Raw genomic sequence first — 26,613 nt, 5'->3', positions numbered from 1 at the left:
TTCAAGTAGGGAAGATTGTAGTCCCCTACTCCCATTTCCCTTGCAGTTTGTTTTTTGTTTTTGTCTTTTTTTGAAATGAAATTGTCATTGTCTGTTAAATATGAAACTACTTTTCCCAGGAAGGACAATTGGTTAGAAAGATTGTTCTATAGCTGCCAGAGACTGGATAAACGTGACCAATCAACAATTCCCCGCAATCTACTAAAGACAGATGCTGTCCTTTGGCAGTGGGCTATTTGGGAAGCAGCACAGTTCACTGTCCTGTCTAAGTTGAGAACCCCACTGGGCAGAGCTCAGGATACCTTCCAGACAATTGAAGGTAATTGACTACATTGTTTCAAACTTTGTGATGTAAATACTTTCAAGCTTACATTAAGAAATAATGGATTTCTTATCTTGTTAAAGCAAAAATTTGAGAGTATACGATTTTTTCCTTTAGTACTTTTATCAGTTAATCTTTTAGATATGTTTGTTAGAATAAGCTTTTACTAAATAATCATGTTGTATGTGTTTTTGTTCACAAATTTAGGGGATTTGTGTGGAGAAGATGTTTTTTTCCTCTAAAAATGGAGAAGATCTTGTTGGGACTTTTGTTTTTAAATGATGGCTATACAGAGGATAGTTGATAAATGTGTATTTGTGAAATTATCTCTAAGAACTTCTAGAATCTCTGAAGATTCCTTTTAAATTTGGAATGCTATTTTTGGTTTCAGGTATCATTAGAAGTCTTGCAGCTCACACATTAAACCCCGATCAAGATGTTAGTCAGTGGACAACTGCAGACAATGATGAAGGCCACAGTAGCAACCAGCTTAGACTTGTGCTTCTTCTGCAGTATCTGGAAAACCTGGAGAAGTTAATGTATAATGCATATGAGGGATGCGCCAATGCATTAACATCACCTCCCAAGGTTGGTTTCAGTGGGCTGAATGTTGCTTGGTCAGTTTCGTGGTCAAACCTGGCAGTGTGTGCGTGCAGAGCTGAAATCAGTAGACTTGTGTATATGCTTTGTGTGTATTTGAGACATCTCTGCCTGTAATTTGAACCAGTCCTGAGCTCTTCTTTCTCGTCTAAAGGTCATTAGGACTTTTTTCTATACCAATCGCCAAACTTGTCAAGACTGGCTGACTCGGATCCGACTCTCCATCATGAGGGTTGGATTGTTGGCAGGACAGCCTGCTGTGACAGTGAGACATGGCTTCGACTTGCTTACAGAAATGAAGACAAATTCATCTCAGGTAAAGTGGTGTGTGTGTGGAGTTAATTAAATCTGTTAATTAGAAAAATTTGGGCCTAATTCCTTTGCTATGATCTAATCTATGGATAAAAGAAGTTAAAGGTTCTATTCATTTTTTTTTTAATGAACTTTTAAAAAAATAAATTTATTTATTCATTTATTTAATTTTTGGCTGCATTGGGTCTTCGCTGCTGCGTGCAGGTCCTCTCTAGTTGCTGAGAGCTGGGACCACTCTTCGCTGTGGTGGCCTCTCCTGTTGCGGAGCATGGGCTCTAGGCACGTGGGCTTCAGTAGTTGTGGCTCGTGGCCTCCAGAGCGCAGGCTCAGCAGCTGTGGCACATGGGCTTAGCTGCTCCGCAGTATGTGGGATCTTCCCAGACCAGGGCTCGAACCTGTGTCCCCTGCATTGGCAGGTGGATTCCCAACCACTGCGCCACCAGGGAAGCCCGATTCTATTCATTTTTAAAGCTTTTGATCCAGTATTTTTATACAGGCAGTAACTTCCAGGGTCACCTATTCATATTTTTTACTTAGAATGAAAATATTCATTACTTATGCTTAAGGGTTAGAACTTTAAAGGTAATTCTAAGAAATTTGTGTATAGAAGAAAGAATTTTTATAATAATTTATAATGATTATATAATGTATAGGAAAGTGTAATAATTTTATAATAGATGTAAAAGTATAATACTAATAATGTTATAATGTAGGGAAATGTGCTGGCTTTCAAGTAGGGTCACTAAATAAGTGGAATCCAAAAATTGCACATGTTTACTAGTTAAGGTAATGTCAGTAGGCAATCAATATTCAAAGACATAAAATTAAGCATTCTTTAATTCATGGTTATTTAATTTTTGTTTTATATTTACTTCACGTGTTACTCCCAAAGACGCCACAGTTTAAATGTTTAAGTAAGTTTGTTTTGTAAAGACTAACACGCATGTGCTGTTAAGGTCCATCACCACCACCCTCCTTTGTATCTACATTATGTGTAACATTTTAGGTAATTCCAATAATGCAGTTTCATTGTTGTAAAAATAATTGTTAAATAAATTTGACTTCAGGCTTTAGAATGTGATTGGTAGTTATAAATTTAGTAGAGATTTGAATTTTGAAGGTATTGAGGTCTGTGATTGATTTTTCTGAATGCCACTCTCAGGGGAATGAATTGGAAGTAACTATCATGATGGTGGTAGAAGCACTGTGTGAACTTCATTGTCCTGAAGCTATACAGGGAATTGCTGCCTGGTCATCTTCGGTCGTTGGAAAAAATCTTCTCTGGATTAATTCAGTGGCCCAACAGGCTGAAGGGAGGTAAGTTGGAAGGAAGAAAATGGGTGATAGGGTTTCTCTATTTAAATTTTTTTGTATTACTGACTAACATTGTAATTAAATGTTGATTACACTTAATGTTGATTCTTAATTGATAACCTTTCATGTCAGAGTCTGATACAAATTGCCCTTTATGGCCAGAGTTCTTGCTCATTAGCTCTGTGCACTAAATGTTCAAACTCATTGCTCTAGGTAAACTCATTCAGTGCCTCTGTGTATGCTTATGTAAGTTTGACCAAATCTGGAAAATGTAGGGAAAATAAAAGAATGGCTCATAATTCCATCTCTTAGTGGTAACTGTTAGTTTTGGTGTACATATATGCCTTCTTTCTAGTTCTTTTTTCTCTTGTATGTAGTTTTTTATCCTCTTCACAGAAATAGCAGTGTTTCTGCTGGTCTCATGATTTTGCTTTTCCTACTCAGCAATATTTTAAAAAATATTTTGCCGTGTTAAATATTCTACGATGTGATTTTTAACAACACATTTTTTTCTTCTTTTTTTTGGGAATGCACCATAATTGAACGTTCCTTATTGTTGGACAGCAAGGTTATTTATGATGTTTTTACTAATCTTAATGCACCATGGCACTTAATTCTTTGCTCATGTTTGTGATTGTTTTCTTTGAATGCATTCCTACAAGTTGATTTACTAGAAGAAAGGCTATAGACCATAAGGCTTATGATACAGACTATTGCTAATTTACCCTACATAAAAGATGGTTCCAATTTGTATCTCTAACAATAGAGTAACACCTTCCCTGCACGTTTGTGAATAGAGGGCTGCTGAGAAACAAGAACCCTGCCACCATATTAGTGAAAATGTTTAATTTACATTTCTTTATTAATAATAGAACTTTCCCCATATGTTATTGACCATTTGTGATTTTTAAAAACATAGATTATGTCTTTGTGGCCTCTCGGTTTTTTCGTTATTGATCTGTGAGATTTTATCATACATCAAGATTATTGATGCTATCTAACTTCTTGATTGGTAATTTGTTTTTAATGTTCATGTTTTTAAAAAAATAAATTTATTTATTTATTTATTTTTATTTTTGGCTGTGTTGGGTCTTCGTTGCTGTGTGGGGGCTTTTTCTAGTTGCGGTGAGCGGGGGTTACTCTTCGCTGCAGTGCGCGGGCTTCTCATTGCAGTGGCTTCTCTTGTTGCGGGGCACGGGCTCTAGGTGTGCGGGCTTCAGTAGTTGTGGCACGCAGGCTCAGTAGTTGTGGCTCACGGGCTCTAGAGCACGGGCTTAGTTGCTCCGCGGCATGTGGGATCTTCCCCGACCAGGGCTCCAACCTGTGTCTCTTGCATTGGCAGGCAGATTCTTAACCACTGTGCCACCAGGGAAGTCCCTTTTTTTTTTGGATGCCCAGAAGTTTCAAATTATGATGTCATTAGATCTGTTAACTTTATGTATTTTTTTTCTTGTGTTTATTTTTCTATTTAGTCTTTGCACACATTGAGATTAAATACTGATATATTCTGTTAGTTATTTTATACTGTCTCTTAAACATTTAACGACTTTTGAACTTATTTTCATTTTTTGTGAGGAAGAGATCTAATTTTGTGCCTGCTCAGCCCCACACAGAATAATCAACTCATTGTCTCAGCTCAATTGATTAACTCATTCTTTCCAGTTTTTTTAGAAATGAAATATGTGGATAATTAAAAAATAAGACTGTTTGAACTTGTGTTGAAGGTTTGAAAAGGCCTCTGTGGAGTACCAGGAGCACCTGTGTGCCATGACTGGTGTTGATTGCTGCATTTCCAGCTTCGACAAATCTGTTCTCACATTGGCTAATGCTGGGCGTAACAGTGCCAGCCCCAAACATTCTTTGAATGGTGAGCATTCAGGGTTTAAATAAAAAGTTGTAGTCAAATAGTTTGTGCTCATGATCTTACTGTATATTTTTAGATTTCTCTGCTCTTTGAAATATTTATAACCGCTTTGGGTCTCTCTCTCTCTATTTTATGAAATACTTTCACTCAGGTGAATCCAGAAAAACTGTGCTGTCCAAACCAACTGACTCTTCTCCTGAGGTTATAAATTATTTGGGAAATAAAGCGTGTGAGTGCTACATTTCAATTGCTGATTGGGCTGCTGTACAGGAATGGCAGAATGCTATCCATGACTTGAAAAAGAGTACCAGCAGTACTTCTCTCAACCTAAAAGCTGATTTCAACTACATAAAGTAAGGATTTCTTACCCCATTAAACAAATTTTCAGTAACTTTAAAGTCTTCTTTTATGGCAGAAAAATATTAAAATTGTCCGTATTTACTATGGCAAGATGGTTATAGTTCTAATAATACTGCCATTCTAAAAATGACTACAATGAAAAACCAACATTAGAGGTGAGGAGGGTATTCATGCAATGGGAAGACAGATTTCTATGTTGAAACAGTCATTTGGTATTGATTCTCAGAGGCTGTTCTAAAATCATAATGAAGATAAAGAGAAATTTGTCACTGCTTTAGAAAGGATAATGTTTGATGACTTTGTTTCTAAATTAGGTGTGAATATCTCAAAAACATTTATTATAAAGAGGCCAGAGTTTATGACATTTGTAAATTAAACTCCATTTTTTGTTTTTTGTTTTTCCCTTATTCCTCTGTGCATTTATTAATCTCTTAATTCGAAATTTGAGTACAGGCTGTGTCCCAGACACTTGGCTGGGATGATAAGGGTCATTAGCTGTCCTCACCATCAAGGAGCTCAGCTTGTAGTGAGTAAATGAATTAGTGGGTAGTTTCTGCACTGAGCTCGTACTGAGTGCCAGCCACTGGGGTGTAGCACTGTGTACGACAGACACAAATTCTAACCCTTGAGGAGCTGACCTTCTAGTGAGGAGGAGACACACAGACTAGGGGAATGCCATCAGGATGTCATTTGAGCACAGACTTGAAACAGACCTGATGCAAGGATGATAGGCTTGGAGTGTTCTGGAAATGCCTGGGAAGCCACTGTGGTTGGAGCAGAGTGAATAATAGGAGATAAGGGTAGAGAAGTAGGTGGGAACTCTGAAAAAGACTTTGACTCCCAATAAGGTGGAAAATCTTAGGTGGGATTTGAGTAAGAGAGGCATATCATGATTGGACTTACTGGCTCACTCTGCTGGGTTGTCAGGAGACTGGAGGTAAAGGGCCAGGGTGGACGCACGTAGACCATCTATCTGTGGGGCAAAGGTAGAGGGAGGAAAACAGATGCTATTAATTGAAGTAGGAACACAGAGAACAATGAAGTATGTTTAAGGTACGTGAAACATGCAGACAAGATTGTTTCAGTAAGCAGTTAAGAGTTGGATTTGGAACTAAGGTGAAAACCCTAAGCTTGAGAGAGATTTGGGGAATCATTAGTGTATAGGTGATAATTACAGGCCCTCTTTCTTTTTCACTCTTTATACTCCAGAGCCTTCATAAACCACCAAACCACAGATAATGCTCTGGAGAAGAGTGAGTGAAAAAGAAAGAGGGCCATGGTCAGAGTCCTTTTGAGCATCTTTGTTAAGGGATGGGAGAAGAAGCCGCTGAAGAAAACACAAGGACACTGAGGAAGGCAATGTTGGAGATGCAGAAGAACCAGACAGGAATAGTCATCCTTGTCGGGAACTTCATAGACTTTGAGCAAGAAGAGCTTTGTAGAGAGAGAAGGAGAAGCAGCCAGGTTGAATACTGTGGAGTGGTGGAGAAGCTTGAAAATGAAAAGTTTTAGTTAGGTTAATTGGGTAATGAAGTCAAGGAAAGAACGCTGTGGCTGGAACAGAGTACTGTGTGTTTATTGTAAATATTGGAGAGATTAAATGTTCTTTTAAGCCTAGGGGAAGGAGCCATAAGAAGACAGGTTGAAGAAGCAGGGTAAAGAACAGTGATTGAAGGATTAACTGGACTCCACCTTTCCTGTACCTCAAGGAAAGCAGTTAAAGTTGGATACATACAGTTTGGGGACTGCATGTGGATTGGGGGGTAAAGGTAGAGAAAATGAAAGTCTGTGTTTGTTTCTTTTCTGAGGTGTCAGTCATTAGCTGAAAGTGCAAGGGCACTGTAGAGCATAGTGGGGACACAGCAGACCTGCCGTTTCTGTGGTGGCAGGAATGATAAGTGTGTTGGTCACCACACCAAGACAGTTCATTAGTGCCAAGTGATTATGGCTCACCTGAGAAGCTGGTGGTTGCGTTGATCCCAGCTTGGGGTTTTTTAAGGTAGAAGCAGGTACAGTCAAGTGATGTACATTTCCAGTGCTGTATTCAGTGCTGGAAATGTAAGGGAGGTGACATAGTGAGAGGGACAGGAAAAGATGAGAGATTAATGGAAAAGAGGGAAATTGAGAAACTGTAAGTCATCTTGTTGGTCGGAGAACAGCTGTAATAGGAATGGGAACAGAGTGAAAGATCTGGAAGTAGCAGTGGGTTGCTAGGAGGGTAAGGCCCTCATCCTGGTGTTGAAGCTACAGACTATCGGAAGGAGTTCCAGAGGTGTACCATTTTCAGGTGAGGTGAGGAGAAGGGAAGGAAAAATCCTTTGAAAGAAGAGAAACGGGTTCCAGGAAACAGTGGAAAAGGGAGAGAAGGAGGGAGGCCAACAATGAAAGAAGGCAGGAGTAGGATATCAGATTGAGATAATAGGAGACCTACTGGGGCTTACGCTTTAGGTGAGCAATGAGGCCATGCAGGGAATTTAGTGGTAGCTTGGGGAGAACTAGGTGTTGAAGTTGCCCTGCAGAGCTCTACTGTTAGTGTTTTGGTCGGGCCCCCAAGGCTAACAGACTGCAAAAAGAGGAAGGAAACATGGAGGGTTGAGTATGCTAAACTGAATGTCTGTAGCTATGACTTTCCAGTTTGCCACTCTAATTAAGATGGTAGTCACATCTTCAAAGTAAAAATAAAATGGTGGCCTACGTGGAAGGAACTTTCATCAAAGGAATTCTGTATAACTGCTTTCTTTTTCTAGAATTTGTTCTATATTTTTGAATGGCTCCACAGGCTGGATAGAATGTAAAACAAGCTAACCAATATTTTAATTACAGATCACTAAGCAGTTTTGAATCTGGAGAGTTTGTTGAATGTACTGAGCAATTAGAATTGTTACCAGGAGAAAATATCAATCTATTTGCTGGAGGATCAAAAGAAAAAATAGGTATTTGAGATAATTTTAAAATTAAGTATTTTAATGAACAAGTTGTTTAAAATGTTTGGCTTAGTATATTTTAGTGGAAAATCTGGAAGTTTTTCTGTACATTTTTGGGGGCAGAGTGTGAAGCAAAAAATTACGGCTGTTCCCTTTACCTTTGATTTAGCAAATGAAAAATAGTTTAATTCAAATTAAGCAAACTAAGAAAGGCTACTGTAACACTTAGAGATTTATCTAGCCATTTTCTTTGAAAAAGTGCAAGTCGTGTTTAAATATTTTTCTTGCTTGACATCTTGATGTGGTTCATTAATTAAATTCTATGTCACACTGGAGCATTTTGTAAAATGTAATACTGAAGTTAATATTATGAATATTTTGTGTGTTAACATTGACTTGCTAAATTCAGTGTTTGCCCCTTTAAGTAGTAGATTGACTTACTGATTTTTGAGTCTTTGAACTCATTTTGAGAGGTCTGAGGTATTATTTTATGTGAAGTATTTTTATATAGCTATCAGAAATGCTTAATCATAGCGTCTGAACTTAATATGAAACTGCCTGAACTTAAATATGAACTTAAACATGAAAGGAGGTATTCATTGGTGATTGTTTTCTAATATTGTCAAGGTATCTTGTTACTCTTGTACATTAAAAGCGAATTAACTTAGTGGAACTTATTCAATTTCTGTAGATATGAAAAAACTGCTTCCTAACATGTTAAGTCCAGATCCAAGGGAACTTCAGAAGTCCATTGAAGTTCAGTTGTTGAGAAGTTCTGTTTGTTTGGCAACTGCTTTAAACCACATAGAACAAGATCAGAAGTGGCAGTCTATAACTGAGTAAGTGTAATCCTAAGAAGGTAAATATGCATTATGTGTACCATATGGTAAATGTGTGTAGATTGGTGGGAGTGAGACAGTTACCAGATCACTGCAGCGCTAGTCATGATAGCTTCATTTTAGTTGTAGAAGTCGTATGATATGTGAATGTCGCTTGCTAATATACAGAGGTTGAAACTAAGTAAAATTAAAAGTTTTATATCCCCAAAAGCTAATATTGATATCTTGACTTGCTTGTGTCATTTTACTTAAGAGCAGGCAGTTCCTTTTTCTTCCCCCACTTTGGATGCCAGTATAGTAGCATCTTATCACACTGCTTATTATCCCTTTAGTGGTTATAAGTTGGAAAATCTTATGTATTAATTAGCAGTAAATATTTTCTTTCAGAAACATGGTGAAGTACTTGAAGCAAACCTGCCGCATAGCTATTGGGCCACTGAGACTTTCTACTTTAACGGTTTCACAGTCTCTGCCAGTTCTAAGTACCTTACAGCTATATTGCTCTTCTGCTTTGGAGAACACAGTTTCTAGCAGACTTTCAACAGAGGTGTGTATATGTGTATTTTTAACCAGGATATCCTTCTGAACATTAATAGGCATTACTGTGGAACAAAGGCTGTTTTTCACATTTTTAAAATAGCATTTGTAGCATTTTTTGGACAAGCTAGTAAGTAAATCCAGAAATCTAAAATTCCATTTTCAGGCAAATTTTTATTGGAGAAGTATGTGAGGAAGATGGAGCCTAAGACATATAATCTCAAGGATGGCTGGTTGCTTAGGTTTTTTTCTCCCTCCCTCCCTCCCTCCCTCTCTCCCTCCCTCCTTCCCTCCCTCCCTCTCTCCCTCTCTCCCTCTCTCCCTCTCTCCCTCCCTCCCTTATTTTTGGAAGAGGAGTTGGTTATGTAAATGTATACCAGATTATATAAATTTCAGATTTGACTGAAAAGAAGCGACTGTGCCTCCTCCTTCCAAATAGGGTAAAGTTTAACCAAAGATGGGCCCTTCCCAAGGGAAATAATCTTTGAGAATCTGTTTATGAAGCAGTAGTTTTATGTTTTTCTGTAACTTAGCTTCTGCTTTATAGTAAATGAGCTGTTTATTTTTTTATAAAAATGTGGCTGCTTTATTGGTAAGTACAATGATAAATTGGACTTAATATTCTGAAAAAAGTTTTTTCTTTTGGCAAAACAAAGGTTTTTCTCTTTAGCGTGTTGTTTTCTCTTGTGATTAGAAGATACAGTGAAGAAAGGGGAGCGTTTAATAGATAAATCTGTAGTAGATCTGAAGTAGCTGACCTGTGGGGTCATATAAGGAGCCTGTTTACATTAAGTAGTTTTGGTTTTTCTCTGGCAGGACTGTCTTATCCCACTCTTCAGTGAAGCTTTGCGTTCATGTAAACAGCATGATGTCAGGCCGTGGATGCAGGCATTAAGATATACCATGTATCAGAGTCATTTGTTGGAGAAAATAAAAGGTAATTAGCTTTTTTTAAAAAATGGCTTTGTTGAGATATAATTACGCATTTTGAGTGTGTAGTTCATGATTTTTGACATTTCTTCACCTGTGTAGCCACCAATACAGTCAAGATGTAGCATACTTATCTCACCCCCAAAGGTTTCCTTATGCTTCTTGCCAGTCATTTCTCCCATCTGTCCTGTCTTGGGCAGCTGCTGATTTGCTTCCAATCACTATAGATTAGACTCATCTTTACTAAAGTTTTTTTTATAAATGGTACAGTATGCTCTGTGTCTGGCTTCTCTTGCTCAGCATTTTATTTTTTAAGGTTCCCTGTGTTCCATGTGTCAGTAGTGCCATCCTTCCTATAGTTGAGTAGCATCCATTGTGTGAATATACATCGTATGAATATACATTGTATGACTATACCACAATTTGTTTATCTGTTGATCCTTTGACGGATATTTGAGTTGTTTTCAAATTTGGGCTGTTATGTCTAAAGCTGCTGTGAAATTCATGTACAGGTCTTTGGGTGGATATATATTTGCCTTTCTCTTAAGTAAATGCCTAGGATTGGAATTGTTGGGTCATATGGTTTAACTTTTGAAATAGTTCGACAGTTTCTTATAAAGTGATTGTACATTTTACACTCCTTCTGACATCTACATACTTGCTATAGTGGGTCTTTAATTTTAGTCACTGGAGTGAATGTATAGTAGTATCTCATTGTGGTTTTATTTGTATTTTCCTGATGATTAATGATATTGAGCATCTTTTCATTTGAATAGTGGCCATTGTATATCTTATTTTATAAGTGTTCAACTCTTACCCATTTTTAATGAAGTCATAAGACTTAAATATTCTGGATTCAAATTCTTTGTCAGATACAATGTACCGTGAATGTTTTAAATGCTTCAATTGAATAGTTAGAGAATTAGTATTTGTATCAATATTCGTAGGTCTCATTTTTAAGAAAGAAATGTCATGTTAAAGGGATGTTAGCAATTTCCTTTTCGCTCTAATACAGAAAAGTTGCCAGAATTCTGTAGAATTAGTCAATAATGTGGTCGCTAGGGTTACCGAGTAAATTTGAGTATTAAATTTTAAGTAAGCCAATGCTGGGATATGGACTTGTAGTGCAGGGTGATTACTGGCAACTGTGACTCACTTGGACCCTCAGTGCCAGATAGACCTGGGTTTGGATCCTTAGCCCAACACTTGCAAACTGAGGGACCTTAGGGCAAGTCATTAAACTCCTGAGTCGCTTTGCTTTTCAGTTATGGGGGTTGCCCCACTCATGAGATTCTTGTAAGGATTATAGGAAATGAGACAAGGTATATAAAAGCCCTAGCACAGAGCATGGCATATAATAGGAATACAAATATCATCTCCTTTCCCATCCTTCCCATATTGAATAAGTTCTAAAACTGAGAAGAAAAAGTCAGTAACCCAGTAGTTACATTTGGAGACAGAACTTCACTCCTCCTTACTTTTCTTTCTTTATTCAGCAAGTGTTTATCAAAATATGTGCTTTGTGCCAGGTACTGTGCTATAAGTTGGGATGTAATGGTGAACAAGACAAGCCTTTTTTCTGCATTCCTAGGACCAGAGGGATTCTGGAGTCTAGCAGGGAAAATTGTCATCAAGCAAGGAGCAGCAATATGGTGTGCTAAATGGAAGTGCACATGCATGGTGCTTAAAATAGCACAAGGGCACCGATTTAATCCTAGGAATCAGAAAAGGACTTGGGGAGGAAGTAACATTTAAGCTGAGACCAAGGGTGGGTAGAGATGAGAAAGAAGGCAGACTAATTTAGTTAGAGAAAATATCACGTGCGAAGTCCAGCAACAGTAGTAAAAGATTTTTAGATGACTCAATTCTCAATTCTCGCCTAAGGGAGAATGGGAAGAGATGAAGCTGGATGAGATTGAGATTAGAATGCAGTGTAAGCATCAGTGCCTCGTAAGCCAAATTTCGGAGTTGGGGCTTTATCGGAAGGACAGTGGGAAGGCATGAAAGGGAAGTTAAGTGTTCAGATTTACCTTTGTGTAAGATCAGTTCAGTTGCAGATGGGAGAATGAATTAGAAGAGGCTAAGGCTGGGGGCAGAGGGACCAGTTAGGCTGAAGTCCCTGCTAAAGATAACCAAGGTAGTAGCAGTAGGGACAGAAAAAAGCAGATGTGATATGAGGATTGAAAGTAAAGGCTAAGATGACTGCCAGGCACCTGCTCAGGTAGCCAAGTTGATCGTGTGCCTTTACCTGAGAAAGAGAAAACAGAGACGGAAGTAGGTTTGGAGGGTGGTGGAAAACTGATTCCATGTAACACAGGTTAAAGTGCCTTTGAAATACCTGAGTATAGGTGACTGGTAGGCAGGTGGGACTCAGATGTCAGGTCTGGGCTAGAGATAAAGATTCAAGAGTCATCAGCATTTGTATGGTAATGGAAGCCACAGGAGCAGATGATACTGTCCAGGGAGAGTATGCAGAGTGAGAAGAGTAGAGAGCCTAGGACTGACCCCAAGGAACACCAATTATAATGGATGGGTAGTGGACGAGAAGGAGACTGAGAAAGGTTCTTCAGAAAGGTAGGAGTAAACCAGGAGAGAATGGCATGGTAGAAGGGCAGAGGGTACTTACTCAAGAAGGGGGGATGGTCTGGCCTTACCCTCATTCCCCACCCTTTGGCTTAGGCTCTTTACTAAAACAATTCAGAAGCTAAAAAGTTAAATTTCTTATACTGAACGATTTTTACTTTTGTCTACTCCATTGTATACATTTATTTTAACAAACATTTATTGTTTATTGTATGCCAAGCACTATGCTAGCTGTTAGGGATTAAAAGATGATGAAAAACGAATTATCTTTATTTAGGGAGGTAGTGGGGAAGGGAATAGTTGGGGAAGAAATTTTTTGGCCATGTTTCTGTGCAATCTGGGATTAGACCAGGCAAGGACTAATAAAACATTTTCTTCTCTCCAGAACAAACAATTCCAATTAGAAGCCATCTCATGGAATTAGGTCTAACAGCAGCAAAATTTGCTAGAAAACGGGGGAATGTGTCACTTGCAACAAGACTGCTGGCACAGTGTAGTGAGGTTCAGCTGGGAAAGACCACCACTGCCCAGGATTTGGTCCAGCATTTTAAAAAACTATCAATTCAAGGTCAAATGGATGAAAAATGGGGGCCTGAACTTGACATTGAAAAAACCAAATTGCTATATACAGCAGGTTAGTAAAATGAATTATGATTAATACACGACTATAATAAAAATCATGTGTGTGAATGTTACTGTGTATGGTGTAAGGCAATAATAGAAAAGTTGATTTTTTTCAACTGTTGCAGAAAATTTGGGTCCTGAAGAGTAAGTTACGTGTAATTGACTTACCTCTGTAATTTGGTGCTTTTAAAAGAGGTAATTTTGTTATTTATTAAAGTAGGAAATGTTTGCAGAGATCATTGATTATCACTGAATTTACAATATTACTTTATCCTGAAAGAATGTCATTTGTTTGCTTCTAAGGGCTGGTGTTTTGATTTTTTATAGGCCAGTCAACACATGCAATGGAGATGTTGAGTTCCTGCGCCATATCTTTCTGCAAGTCTGCCAAGGCTGAACATGCTGTTGCCAAGTCAATTCTGACATTGGCTAAATGGATCCAGGCAGAATGGAAGGAAATTTCAGGGCAGCTGAAACAGGTTTACAGAGCTCAGCAGCAGCAGAACTTGACAGGTCTTTCTACTTTATCTAAAAACATACTCACTCTAATTGAACTACCATCTGTTAATACAATGGAAGAAGAGTATCCTCGGATTGAGAGCGAATCTACAGGTAGGATTTGTTTGGTTAGCTTTAAAATACTAATTTTAGAAGTTATTTCCCCCTATTTTAAAGTTTACAGTGTTAGGCTGGCTATAATTGGCCACAAAAACTGTCTCTGTGGAAATTTAGTATATTGCCCAGAAGTGACTAAAGCACATTTCTTTAGCATCTGATGCCACTGTGGAAGTCACTGAACTCCGCCTCCCAGTCCTTACTTCCCACCTCCCCAGTTCATGGTGCTTTTATGGACCTTGATGTTTTTCCCGGCAGTAAGGTCCTGCCCATGATATCTAAAATTCTACCTCATGCTAGGAGGAACAACAAAGATACAGAATAGTGGCCTCTGGTCCCGTTGACTGGTGGGGCACAGAAACTACAGAAAGGTTCACGTTTCACATCCTGACACTAGTGCTAGTAACAGAAGGGTGCTCGACAAATAGGGTGGTTAATTCATGCAGTGTTTGAGTGCCTGTTATGGTAGGCACCATTGTCCAGGTTTTACAGATTGGGAGATAACTAACCTTTTTGCTGAAACATGAGAATTTTGTTCATGTCGTTCATTTTGTTGTTGTGAAGCCTAGAATTGTAGTTACTTACATTGGTCTTACTAAGTAATTCTAATCTATGTACTATAGGGGTCTTTATTCACAAGGGGTATGTCTTGTGATCATTATAAATCTTCATATTGGCAAGTGGCACTATAGCAGGAGATTTCTTCACTTCTAAACTGGAAATAAAGATATTTACCTCATGAATCTTTGATTGAATGAAATTGTATACTCATCACCTATCTATTATTTTTGCCAGAATGTTTAAGCTGAATCTAATTGTGAGGAAATGGCCAGTCAAATCCAAAATACAAGACATTCTAGAACACATCTGACACCTGAACTGTTCGTAAAGTTCAGTATCATGAAAGACATTGATGTGTTTTACAGGGTGATAATTTAAGCTTACTTGGGAAGCTGAGTGATTCATTTCAACATATTAGCCTTTTAGAAAAGCATAATACAAATGTGTGCTTTATCAAATTATGTGCTATATAACGTTATAGAACTTATTATTTGCAGATAGTAAAATCCTAAAATGTTAATGGGAATGCCATTAGAAATTTATGAATGTGACATTGTTATTTTTTTCTCCGCTATGGCAGTACATATTGGAGTTGGAGAACCTGACTTCATTTTGGGACAGTTGTATCACCTATCTTCAGTACAGGCGCCTGAAGTAGCCAAATCTTGGGCAGCGTTGGCTAGTTGGGCTTACAGGTGGGGCAGAAAGGTGGTTGACAATGCTAGGTATGTACGTTGAAATGTGTAATTTATTTAATGCATTGCAAAATAGAGATTTTTTTTTTTATAAATTTATTTATTTTATTTATTTATTTTTGGCTGCATTGGGTCTTCGTTGCTACGCGTGGGCTTTCTCTAGTTGCGGTGAGCGGGCTTCTCATTGCAGTGGCTTCTCTTGTTGTGGAGCACGGGCTCTAGGCGTGGGCTTCAGTAATTGTGGCACATGGGCTTAGTAGTTGTGGCTTGTGGGCTCTAGAGTGCAGGCTCAGTAGTTGTGGCACACGGGCTTAGTTGCTCCGCGGCATGTGGGATCTTCCTGGACCAGGGATCGAACCCATGTCCGCTGCATTGGCAGGCGGATTCTTAACCACTGCGCCACCAGGGAAGCCCACAAACTAGAGATTTAAAATCTCTGCTGACACGGCGAAGTTTCGGTAGCTGAAATACTGATGATTTGTTTTATTTTTATAGTCAGGGAGAAGGTGTTCGTCTGCTGCCTAGAGAAAAATCTGAAGTTCAGAATCTGCTCCCAGACACTATAACCGAAGAAGAAAAAGAGAGAATATATGGTATTCTTGGTCAAGCTGTTTGTCGGCCAGCGGGGATTCAGGCAAGGAAAACATGATACAGTGTTTGGGGGAAATAGTGTCAAGTTCACTGTTCTAAATCACATATACTTGATTAAATGTTTTGTTTCAAATGAAACTTTGATAAGATGAAGGTGAGTTAAAGTATTTTTCTAATAAGAAGAATGTGATTTCTTGAGAAATCAAGTCATTTCCTTAGGGTCCTGTTAAAAAAGGTGAAGTTTGTTTTATGTAGATTTCTCTTTTAATTGCTCTTCTGATCAGAAATTCTTAATACTGGCTTGGAATCTTTTAAAATATGCCAGTGTCTAAGCCCTTCTCCACATATTCTGGATGGAACGTTTGTGTATGTGTTGGGGATGGGAGGGTTTATTGAAGTTTTACTAGGTGATTCTAAATTATACAGCCATAGCTGAAAACCAGCAGACTAGATGGTCTGTAGGATTTACTCCCTCCCTTCTCAAAGTTCTATGAATTCTAGAATGTTATAACTATTAAGTATTTAGTTGTAGACTTTAGAAGTTTGCATTTTATTTGCTGAGATAAAACTGTGTTGACTTAATTCTTGCTCTAGACTTCAGCATATATGTGTCTGTCAAAGCTGGTGTTAAGTACATGTGCAGTACTGTAGAGAGAGTAAGGTAATTCTCTGCAGGCAGAGTATTATGTTGTAACTCTGAAGCATTTAAATTCCCCAAATCAAAATCTTTGATCTTTGCTAAATGCTTATATCCTTCATCATTAGCTACATTAGTGAATATATCATAAAGAGAAGCATAGTAACATTGATTTAATATGTATAACACTATGTGGAGTATTTTGGTCATAAATGAGAAAATGCTTGCATATATTAAGAAAATCACGTACCTTTTTCCCTTTTTTAATTTGTGCCCAGAAATAGCAAATTTTTTTGCCCTATTTTTCTTCAGGATGAAGATATAACACTTCAGATAACAGAAAGTGAAGATAATGAGGAAGATGACATGGTTGATGTTATCTGGCGTCAGTTAATATCAAGCTGCCCATGGCTTTCAGAACTCGATGAAAGTGCAACAGAAGGAGTTATTAAAGTGTGGAGGAAAGTTGTAGATAGAATCTTCAGCCTGTACAAACTATCTTGCAGTGCATATTTTACTTTCCTTAAACTCAATGCTGGTCAGGTAGGTAGCACAGTGTTCTGTTAGGAAAGTTTATTTGAAATTTCTTTTCTAGTAGATGAAAACAGTATTCTGAATTGTCTTATTTTTCCCTTTTGTTTTTCATCCTTAGATTCCTTTAGATGAAGATGACCCTCGGCTACATTTAAGTCACAGAGCAGAGCAGAGCACGGACGACGTGATTGTGATGGCCACGTTGCGATTGCTCAGATTGCTTGTGAAGCATGCTGGAGAGCTTAGGCAGTATCTGGAACATGGCTTGGAAACAACACCGACTGCGCCATGGAGAGGTGATAGTCTAAATAAAATGTTTCAGGAAAAATTATTTCTGGGTAGAATATAATAAGACTGTTGAAAAATAATAGTTCCTTGGACTTCCCTGGAGGTCCAGTGGTTAAGACTCTGTGCTTCCACTGCAGAGGGGCACGGGTTCAATCGCTGGTCGGGGAACTAAGATCACACATGCCAAGTGGTGTGGCCAAAAAAAAAAAGTTCCTCTATGTTTACTATTTGAATGTGTTATCAAATAGCTATATTAGTTCATAGGACACTCTGGACTGCTTGTTATACCACTTCCCTCCCACCTTTCAGAGAAATGGAAGGCTGAGAGGCGGAAGCTTTTTATATACAAAAGGAATTTTGGAGAGAGTGGTAAGAATAAGTTTCAAAAACTTTCATATACCCTTTGAAAATATTGTCTGTTTCTGCCTTCTTTTACAGGCACTCACGAAAATGTATTTCTCTATAACATTTTTGAATTGCTTAGGATTTTGATTATAGCTCTGTACCCCAACTAAACTTGCAAATCAAGAACTATTGTGTATGGTTCTTTGCTATCACAGGGAGAAATTTGAGGTTCTTAGAACTAATGCTGACATATATCAAGTTTTATCCTTTTGCCTCCACCATGTTGACTGTTTTTAATAACTTTAAAGTATTTTTCTTTCTTATCCTGAAGGAATTATTCCACAACTTTTCTCACGCTTAAACCACCCTGAAGTGTATGTGCGCCAAAGTATTTGTAACCTTCTCTGCCGTGTGGCTCAAGATTCCCCACATCTCATATTGTATCCTGCAATAGTGGGCACCATATCGCTTAGTAGTGAATCACAGGCTTCAGGTAAGGAATTTTAAATACTGCTACTTTAAGTATAAATGAGTTTGCAAACAACGTTTGTTAGGTAAAATTTTTTGAGCTTTATGTTCCAGAGTTGATAGAGTTTGTAATTTTTCCATAATAATAATAGTAAAAATAATAACACCATTTATTGAGTAACTACCGTGTCTGGCAGTAGGATGTGTGCTTTACACGATATCTTCAGTCTCACAGTAACCCACCAAGGCTTGGAGAAATCTCAGGTTCACCGAGCTGAATTAACTGGCAGACAAGGATTGAAAATAAGTTCTGGACTCTGGCTGGGGGAACACTTTATTTGTTGAGACTCATTTATTATATTTTCCCCCATTTATCTTTTATTAGCTTATAATATTAATAAATTTAGAAGCTGAACTTGTAAAAAGGCAGAATATCCATGATCTTTGGTCAACTTAGTGCACAGAAGGCAAAATTAGTTAAATGAGTGCTCTGGGATCAAATACATTATTGATGTTTTCCCTAACTCAACATATGCACATGGGAGAAGTATCCAAATTATACCTTATTCTCCCATTTCACTTTAGGAAATAAATTTTCCTCTGCAATTCCAACTTTACTTGGCAATATTCAAGGAGAAGAATTGCTGGTTTCTGAATGTGAGGGAGGAAGTCCTCCTGCTTCTCAAGATAGCAATAAGGATGAGCCTAAAAGTGGATTGAATGAAGACCAAGCCATGATGCAGGATTGCTACAGCAAAATTGTAGATAAACTGTCCTCTGCAAATCCAACTATGGTGTTACAGGTACAAAAAAACCAACTCATATGTTTTAAAATAAATTTTTATTGTAACCACCCCCCCCTACCCAAAAAAACCCAAAAAAACTCACCTAAAAACTAAACCCATAAAACTGTTACGGAAATATTATTCAAGGAGTAAAGCTTTTAAAATAACCAAAATTGGTTTTATAAATCTTTACTGATAGAATCACTGATCAGGGTTCTCTAATTGGATAATGAACAAGATGCACACATTTCACTTGCAATATCCAGTGTTTGCAGAACTGTGCTGTGTGTAGATTTGTAGATGAGCATATTTGGATGTGCCGTGTGTGCAGGTTCAGATGCTCGTGGCTGAGCTGCGCAGGGTCACTGTTCTCTGGGATGAGCTCTGGTTGGGAGTTCTGTTACAGCAACACATGTATGTCCTGAGACGAATTCAGCAGCTGGAAGATGAGGTGAAGAGAGTCCAGAACAACAATACCTTACGCAAGTATGTTTTCATATACGTACACTCCAAAAACATAGCTGCCTCTTTTTTTTTTTTTTTAATGTAAAATACATATAAAGTTTGCTGTTTTAACTAATTTTAAGTGTACAATTCAGTTGCAGTAAGTACATTCACAGTGTTATGTCAAATTCCGGAACTTATCCATCATCCCAAACAGCTCCGTACCCATTTAATAGTACTTCCCTTCTCCCCTATCCCCAGCCCCTGGTTACCACTATTTTGCTTTCTGTCTTTATGAATTTGACTATTCTAAGTACCTCGTGTGACTGGTATCATACAGTATTTGTCCTTTTGTGTCTGGTTTATTTCACTTATCATAATGTTTTGAAGGTTCATTCCATGTTGTAGCATGTATCAGAATTTCCTTCCTTTTTATTGCTGAATAACATTCCATCGTATGGATATACCACGTTTTATTTATGCACTCATCTGTCATTGGACACTTGAGTTGCTCACTCATGAGTGCATGAGATGCACTCGTCTGTCAATGGACACTTGAGTTGCTCTTGTCTTTTGGCTGTTGTAAACAATGCTTCTGTCAGCATTGCTTTACAAATATCTGTTTGAGTCCCTGCTTTTAATTGTGTGTGAGCCAATGGATTTGCTGGGTCAGATAGTAATTCTATGTTTAACTTGTAGATGAACTGGTAAACTGGGTTCCAATTTCTCCATATCCTTGCCAACATTTGTTATTTTCTGTCTTTTTGATAGTAACATCCTACTGTGTGTGAAATGGTATCTTGTGGCTTTGATTTGCATTTCTCTAATGACTAATAATGTTGAGCGTATTTTCATGTGCTTATTGAGCATTTGTATACCTCCTTTGGAGAAGTGTCTATTTGAATCCTTTGCCCATTTTTGAACTGGGTTGTTTTATTGTTGTTGAGTTTTAGGGGCTCTCTAAATATTCTGGATATTAATCCCTTATCATACACATGATTTGCAAATATTTTACCCCTGTTTTATGCATTGTCTTTTTCACTCTCTTGAGTGAAAAAAAATGTCTTTTTTTTAAAAAAAATCTATTTCTGGCTGTGTTGGGTCTTTGCTGCACGCGGGCTTTCTCTAGTTGCAGAGAGCAGGGGCTACTCTTCGTTGTGGTGCGCGGGCTTCTCATTACGGTGGCTTGTCTTGTTGCGGAGCGTGGGCTTCAGTAGTTGTGGCACGTGGGCTCAGTAGTTGTGGCACACGGGGTTAGTTGCTCTGTGGCATGTGGGATCTTCCTGGACCAGGGATCGAACCCGTGTGCCCTGCATTGGCAGGCGGATTCTTAACCACTGCGCCACCAGGGAAGTCCAAAAAAATGTCTTTTGATGCACATGATTTTTTAGTATTGATGTAGCCCAGTTTATCAATTTTTTCTTTTGTTTTCTTCTAAGAGTTTTAAATAAAGCCTTAGCTTTTATGTTAAGGTCTTTGATCCATTTTGGCTTATTTTTTGACACATAGTAAAAGGTAAGAGTTCAGCTTCATTCTTTTGTAAGCAGATATCCAGCTTTCCCGGCACCACTTGTAGAAAAGAGAAGGCGCCCCTTTTATATGCTGGATTTTTTGCAATGCTGTTTTTAGTCAGTTACTTTGCTAATATTTTATTACTTTATTTTGACTATTCTTTGATACTGTTTACTTACACTTGACAATTAAATTGTTCCTTGTTTGTATTGAACTCTTTACATCTTTCTGGTCAGAGAAGAGAAAATTGCAATCATGCGGGAGAAGCACACGGCTTTGATGAAGCCCATTGTGTTTGCTTTGGAGCATGTGAGGAGCATCACGGCAGCCCCTGCAGAAACGCCTCATGAAAAGTGGTTTCAGGATAACTACGGTGATGCAATAGAAAATGCCCTAGAAAAACTGAAGACACCATCAAACCCTGCAAAGCCTGGAAGCAGCTGGATTCCATTTAAAGAGGTACAGAAAAATCTCAAGAATGCTACTGAAATAGGAAATTCCCTGAGATAAAAAATTTAAGTAAGGGGACTCTTTTTACTTAGAACACAAGAGAACTTTCTAAGCCCATGGAAGGCAGTCAGTGGTCAGTTGCTTGTAAAGAATATAGAGAAAGGTGTTTTCTTCATTTTTGAGAATTTGAGGGTGTGTGGGCCTAGGGTGGCAAACTTAAATCTATTGAGGGTTCACTCCAGGGAAGAATATACTGTAAGAAATTAGACAAGGAAGGAGCTGTGGCCTTGAGCTAAATATTGACTGCCTGCTATATTCTTCTCATAAAAGATTAAGAAATTTAATCTTGGACCTATGTAGTTTTTCTTGGTGGAGTGGTATTCAGTATTTCTAACAGACAAAATATTCACATGTAACAACATCATTTTTTATAAGGAATTCTTTGACAGCAGTTCTGCATAGCCTGTTTGAGAGATGATTAGTGTATTTAAATACTTGGGAATCCTTAATCTTTTATGTTTTGGTCCCCTTAATTCTGTATGTTCTTTGGTTTTCATCTGTTTCAGCAATAGCACCACTAGTTGGGGGAGCCTGTTTATTTATTTATTTTAAATTTATTTATTTTATTTTTCACTGTGTTGGGTCTTTGTTGCGGTGTGCGGGCTACTCATTGCAGTGGCTTCTCTTGTTGCAGAGCATGGGCTCTAGGCACGAGGGCTTCAGTAGTTGTGGCACGTGGGCTCAGTAGCTGTGGCACGTGGGCTCAGTAGTTGTGGCTCGCGGGCTTTAGAGCGCAGGCTCAGTAGTTGTGGCACACGGGCTTAGTTGATCTGCGGCACGTGGGATCTCCCCGGACCAGGGCTCGAACCCGTGTCCCCTGCATTGGCAGGAGGATTCTTAACCACTGCGCCACCAGGGAAGCCCGGGGGAGCCTATTTAAGCTACCTTGTAGCTTTTTTTCTTATCCCTTCTTTCCCTATCCCTTTCCTATATTGCTCTTAACTGATTTCCTTAGCTTTAGTAATGAAAAAACTATTAAAAGATACAGTGTAGAGACAAAAAGTACACCTGACTTTAACTAGTAAATGCAAAGTAGAGGAAACTAGAGGAAATGCTAAATTCAGGGGAAATGCCTTAGAAGCACAAGATAAGAGCACTAACATGAAGGATGAAGTTTATTACGTGTGGCCTAGCCAAAACTTGTTTCCTCGTGTTCCAGCAGTAGTTTCTTGCTTCTTTGTGCTCTTCTCAGTAAATCAACCAAGAAATCCAGAGGAGGAGACAGGGAGAATACTTTTTTTTTTTTAATTGAAGTATAGTTGATTTATAATGTGGCGTTACTTTCTGCTGTACAGCAAAGTGACTCTTTTATATATATAGATTTACATTCTTTTTCATATTCTTTTCCATTATGGTTTATCCCAGGATACTGAATACAGTTCCCGGTGCTCTACAGTAGGGCCTTGTTCATCCATCCTATGTATACTAGTTTGTATCTGTTGATCCCAGTCTTTCCCCCACCCCCACCCCCTTCCCAGGGGGAATACTTTTTAAAAACCCCGTGTGTGTGTGTGTGAAATAAGTCATAGAGAAAAATTTTAGAAGTCCTATGTCCCTCCATAATTATATCTCCCTTTCCACAACCACTGCTCTGAATTTTGAATTAATCATTACTTACTTTAAAAAAACAGTTTTTATTGATACATTTCTAAATGGTATATTGTTTAGCTTCTCCTGTTTTTGAGCTTCATATAAATGAGATTATATTGTATGTACATGCATGTGTTTACCACTTCCATAATTGATGGATCAGCATTAGGTTTTTGTTTTTGTTTTTTTTTAATGTCATCCATATTTTGTATACAGCTGAACATTGATAGATTATGGGACAATACCACAGTTTATCCTTTGTCCTGTCAGTGGATACTTGAGGTGTTTCCAGTTGTCTTTTTCCTTTTATGAACAAATGTTGCTAAAGATTGATTTAAAAATTTTCACATGAAAGCAGAGCCCAGAGTTCATTAAATCAGGTATAGATTATTGAGTTAGCTACAAGTAGAGATACAGCTATACATGATCCACTCCTGTGAGTTATTAGAAGAGATTGTGTGTTTTTCTGCATACTTAAAGTAGTCAGAGCTCTAAATTGTTACCACATTTTCAGATGGCTTCCTTAAGGGTGTGTCTACCTGACAGCCAATAGCTGGCTATATCTTTTGCTCTATTGCAAGGACTGAAGTGACTTGTTGGGGCATTGATTGGACATAACTTAACAGTGGGGAATATGCTACAAGCCTTGAATTTTGTGATCACAGTAGTGATTTCTTTCCATCTGCTATGATTTCATTGCATATTTGTACAGAGGAGGTGGGAGAGGTCTGAACAAAGTAGAAATCACCTAGAGCATATCAGCACACCAGTGTTTCCCCTCCCAGGATGGCCCAAATATGTAACATCAAATTAAATGTAAGAACTAGACAAGAGGTGTTTGTATTTTAAATTTATCTTTAAGCCAGATTGAATGTAGAAGAAAATAAGTGTTGTAATGGTACTGTAAACTTTTCCTATCTTAAATATAGATAATGCTGAGTTTGCAACAGAGAGCACAGAAACGTGCAAGTTACATCTTGCGTCTTGAAGAAATCAGCCCGTGGCTGGCTGCCATGACTAACACTGAAATTGCTCTTCCTGGAGAAGTCTCAGCCAGAGACACTGTCACAATCCACAGTGTGGGTGGAACCATCACAATCTTACCTACCAAAACGAAGCCAAAGAAACTTCTCTTTCTCGGATCAGATGGGAAGAGCTATCCTTATCTTTTTAAAGGTGGGATTTAACAGAAGAACATTAGTCTGATTATTAACACTGTGTGTGTGTTTGTGTGTGTGTGTGTGTGTGTGTGTGTTAGGATTGTTTTAGGTGAATATCTGTATGTCGTGAATAGCCTGGAGTATCCTGTATTTTGATAGAAGTGGTTGGAGGCTGTGTAGTGTGATTTTCCATTGCTTCCTCTCTTCTTGCTTATGAACTTATACAAGCAGGGCAACTGAGGTACAGCTAATAATGCTAGTATCTAATACCTTGTGACTGAATAGAATGTTCTCTAATGCTCTCATTGTGCTTCTTTGGCTGTCAGTTCTTGACTGCTGTTGCTAATTGAGAGGGACACAAAAAAGTGGTATGTTTCCGGTCCTATCCCATTGCACTTCACCCCATCTGGTCACCTACTCTAGCTACTTTAATTTTGTTTCCATAGGATTGGAGGATTTACATCTGGATGAGAGAATAATGCAGTTTCTGTCTATTGTAAATACTATGTTTGCTACAATCAATCGCCAGGAAACACCCCGTTTCCATGCTCGACACTATTCTGTAACACCACTAGGAACTCGATCAGGCCTAATCCAGTGGGTGGATGGAGCCACACCCTTATTTGGTCTTTACAAACGATGGCAACAACGGGAAGCTGCCTTACAAGCACAAAAGGTTGATTAAAATTAAAATATGTGCTTTTATTTGAATGTTAATAAACAGGTATATGTATTAGTCTGTTCTCTGATATATGTGACATATTTCTAGTCTTACTGCCCTTGAGGATTTTTCCAAGTTTATAAGAGTTAAAGAAGGAGTAGACACAACTTTAAATTTGGAGTTAATCACTGTGGCATCCTATTTTGTACCCGTGAAATTTATTATGATTTAGAACAGTTTTTTAGAATTCATTTTAGCTAAGTATCTGAGTGCTTAGTGTATATGACAGGAGTAGTACTAAGTACTACAGATAAGAAGATAAATTTTTAAACAGTCACAACTTCAGGTTCCAACATCTAGACAAATAAAATGAATCTAAGTAGGGTAGGTATGGGAAGGAGCAAGAGTTTGAAAGGCTTCAAATTTTTTTAGGTAGGCATAGGAGACTACAGAACAATTACTGAGGGGGTAAATTGGAGATGTAATTAGAGAAGGGCTATTTAAATTTTTGTCTAAGGTGTTTCTGAATATCTTGTTAATTTTACATTGATTAAGTCATATTGGTGAAGAATAAAATACGTGCAATAAATGAGTGATAAATTTTAAACAGAATTATATGTTACAAAGAAGAATGTAACTTGGATGTTGAGCTTGAATTGAACCTCAAGAAAATATAACAGTAGACAGTTTTCAATAAAGTAGTAATACCGAATTAAGAAAATGATATGTAGATTGTAAGAAAGATGCCTCGTCCAGACAACTTGGCTATTTGATGGATGAGATTTAGCTAGCTAAGTAGAGAGTTCCGCTGAAAAACCAGTTTTTAAAATACTGCTTTATATTCAAGGTAATCTTTATCCTTATTTAAACAAAGTTGATCTTTTCTTTAAAAAAATTTTTTTAAAGGCCCAAGATTCCTACCAAACTCCTCAGAATCCTGGAATTGTACCCCGTCCTAGTGAACTTTATTATAGTAAAATTAGTCCTGCTTTGAAAGCAGTTGGACTTAGTCTGGATGTGTCCCGACGGGATTGGCCTCTTCATGTGATGAAGGCAGTATTAGAAGAGTTAATGGAGGCCACGCCCCCAAATCTCCTTGCTAAAGAGCTTTGGTCATCTTGCACCACCCCTGATGAATGGTGGAGAGTCACACAGGTATGTGTTTTGTTTTAGACTATCATCAGTATTATTGTTTCTTTGCCTGCTTCCTGTCTTGTCTTGTTCACCCTCCTCCTGCCTCCCTCCAGACTTGGTAGTTTGAGACCTGCATTTGAATCTTATGTTACATTTATTTTTATGAGGCATGGCCATGACTGTATGAAGGCAGAATGGAGGGGATTATGGATGAAATGAAAAGGAGAATAAAAACTTTAGAAAGGGAAAAACTAGAGAGGCTGAAGAATAGTTGTTTTGTTTTTTTAAATCCTGCATTCTGATAATGATTAAGTAGGACTGACCAGTGTCGTATGCTGCTGCTCAGTGCAGAGTTTCTGTGACCACATGCAGCATCCCTGAAGAGTGCTAGCTATTTATTTAGAAATAAGGGAGTAGGATTATGGAGGTTTGTAAATTTTAGAGAATCAAGTCCATGTTGGAAGGAAATTTGCTAATGATGCTTAACTTGCTCCCCCATCCCCTCTTCTTCAGTCTTATGCCAGATCTACTGCAGTCATGTCTATGGTCGGATACATAATTGGCCTTGGAGATAGACATCTGGATAATGTTCTCATAGATATGACGACTGGAGAGGTTGTTCACATAGATTACAATGTTTGCTTTGAAAAAGGTAAAATTAAAGTGGACTTTTTATATGAGGGTCGAATTTATTTTGGTGAAAGGACAAAAATATAATGATTTATCTTTTCAAGGAAAAAGCCTTAGAGTTCCTGAGAAAGTACCTTTTCGAATGACACAGAACATTGAAACAGCACTGGGTGTAACTGGAGTAGAAGGTGTTTTTAGGCTTTCATGTGAGCAGGTATGTGGTTTTTTTTCTCTTACACCTCTT

The 26,613-nt window shown here is 38.1% G+C and overlaps 1 protein-coding gene across 5 annotated transcripts in view; it reads left to right on the top strand.

Moving 5' to 3' along the window:
• The window catches only part of SMG1 (SMG1 nonsense mediated mRNA decay associated PI3K related kinase), a 96,542-nt gene that overhangs the window by 46,034 nt on the left and 23,895 nt on the right, over positions 1-26,613 (top strand). For all 5 annotated transcript variants that reach the window (XM_082362365.1, XM_082362364.1, XM_082362367.1 and 2 more), the window contains 25 exons: positions 120-319; positions 714-910; positions 1,077-1,238; positions 2,397-2,551; positions 4,273-4,415; positions 4,564-4,765; positions 7,596-7,705; positions 8,388-8,535; positions 8,923-9,082; positions 9,889-10,009; positions 12,971-13,219; positions 13,537-13,821; positions 14,966-15,110; positions 15,576-15,714; positions 16,621-16,851; positions 16,961-17,138; positions 17,807-17,968; positions 18,529-18,746; positions 19,060-19,214; positions 20,921-21,143; positions 23,714-23,960; positions 24,391-24,620; positions 25,512-25,760; positions 26,253-26,391; positions 26,474-26,583. In XM_082362365.1, coding sequence (XP_082218491.1) covers positions 120-319; positions 714-910; positions 1,077-1,238; positions 2,397-2,551; positions 4,273-4,415; positions 4,564-4,765; positions 7,596-7,705; positions 8,388-8,535; positions 8,923-9,082; positions 9,889-10,009; positions 12,971-13,219; positions 13,537-13,821; positions 14,966-15,110; positions 15,576-15,714; positions 16,621-16,851; positions 16,961-17,138; positions 17,807-17,968; positions 18,529-18,746; positions 19,060-19,214; positions 20,921-21,143; positions 23,714-23,960; positions 24,391-24,620; positions 25,512-25,760; positions 26,253-26,391; positions 26,474-26,583 — 4,558 coding nt within the window. The remainder of the gene's footprint in view (positions 1-119; positions 320-713; positions 911-1,076; positions 1,239-2,396; positions 2,552-4,272; positions 4,416-4,563; positions 4,766-7,595; positions 7,706-8,387; positions 8,536-8,922; positions 9,083-9,888; positions 10,010-12,970; positions 13,220-13,536; positions 13,822-14,965; positions 15,111-15,575; positions 15,715-16,620; positions 16,852-16,960; positions 17,139-17,806; positions 17,969-18,528; positions 18,747-19,059; positions 19,215-20,920; positions 21,144-23,713; positions 23,961-24,390; positions 24,621-25,511; positions 25,761-26,252; positions 26,392-26,473; positions 26,584-26,613) is intronic.

Source organism: Balaenoptera borealis, assembly GCF_965194805.1.
Source record: "Balaenoptera borealis genome assembly, chromosome: 16".
In the NCBI taxonomy this organism is placed as follows: Eukaryota; Metazoa; Chordata; class Mammalia; order Artiodactyla; family Balaenopteridae; genus Balaenoptera; species Balaenoptera borealis.
The sequence above is the reverse complement of the archived record's forward strand: the minus strand, read 5'-3'. Positions and strand labels throughout refer to the sequence as shown.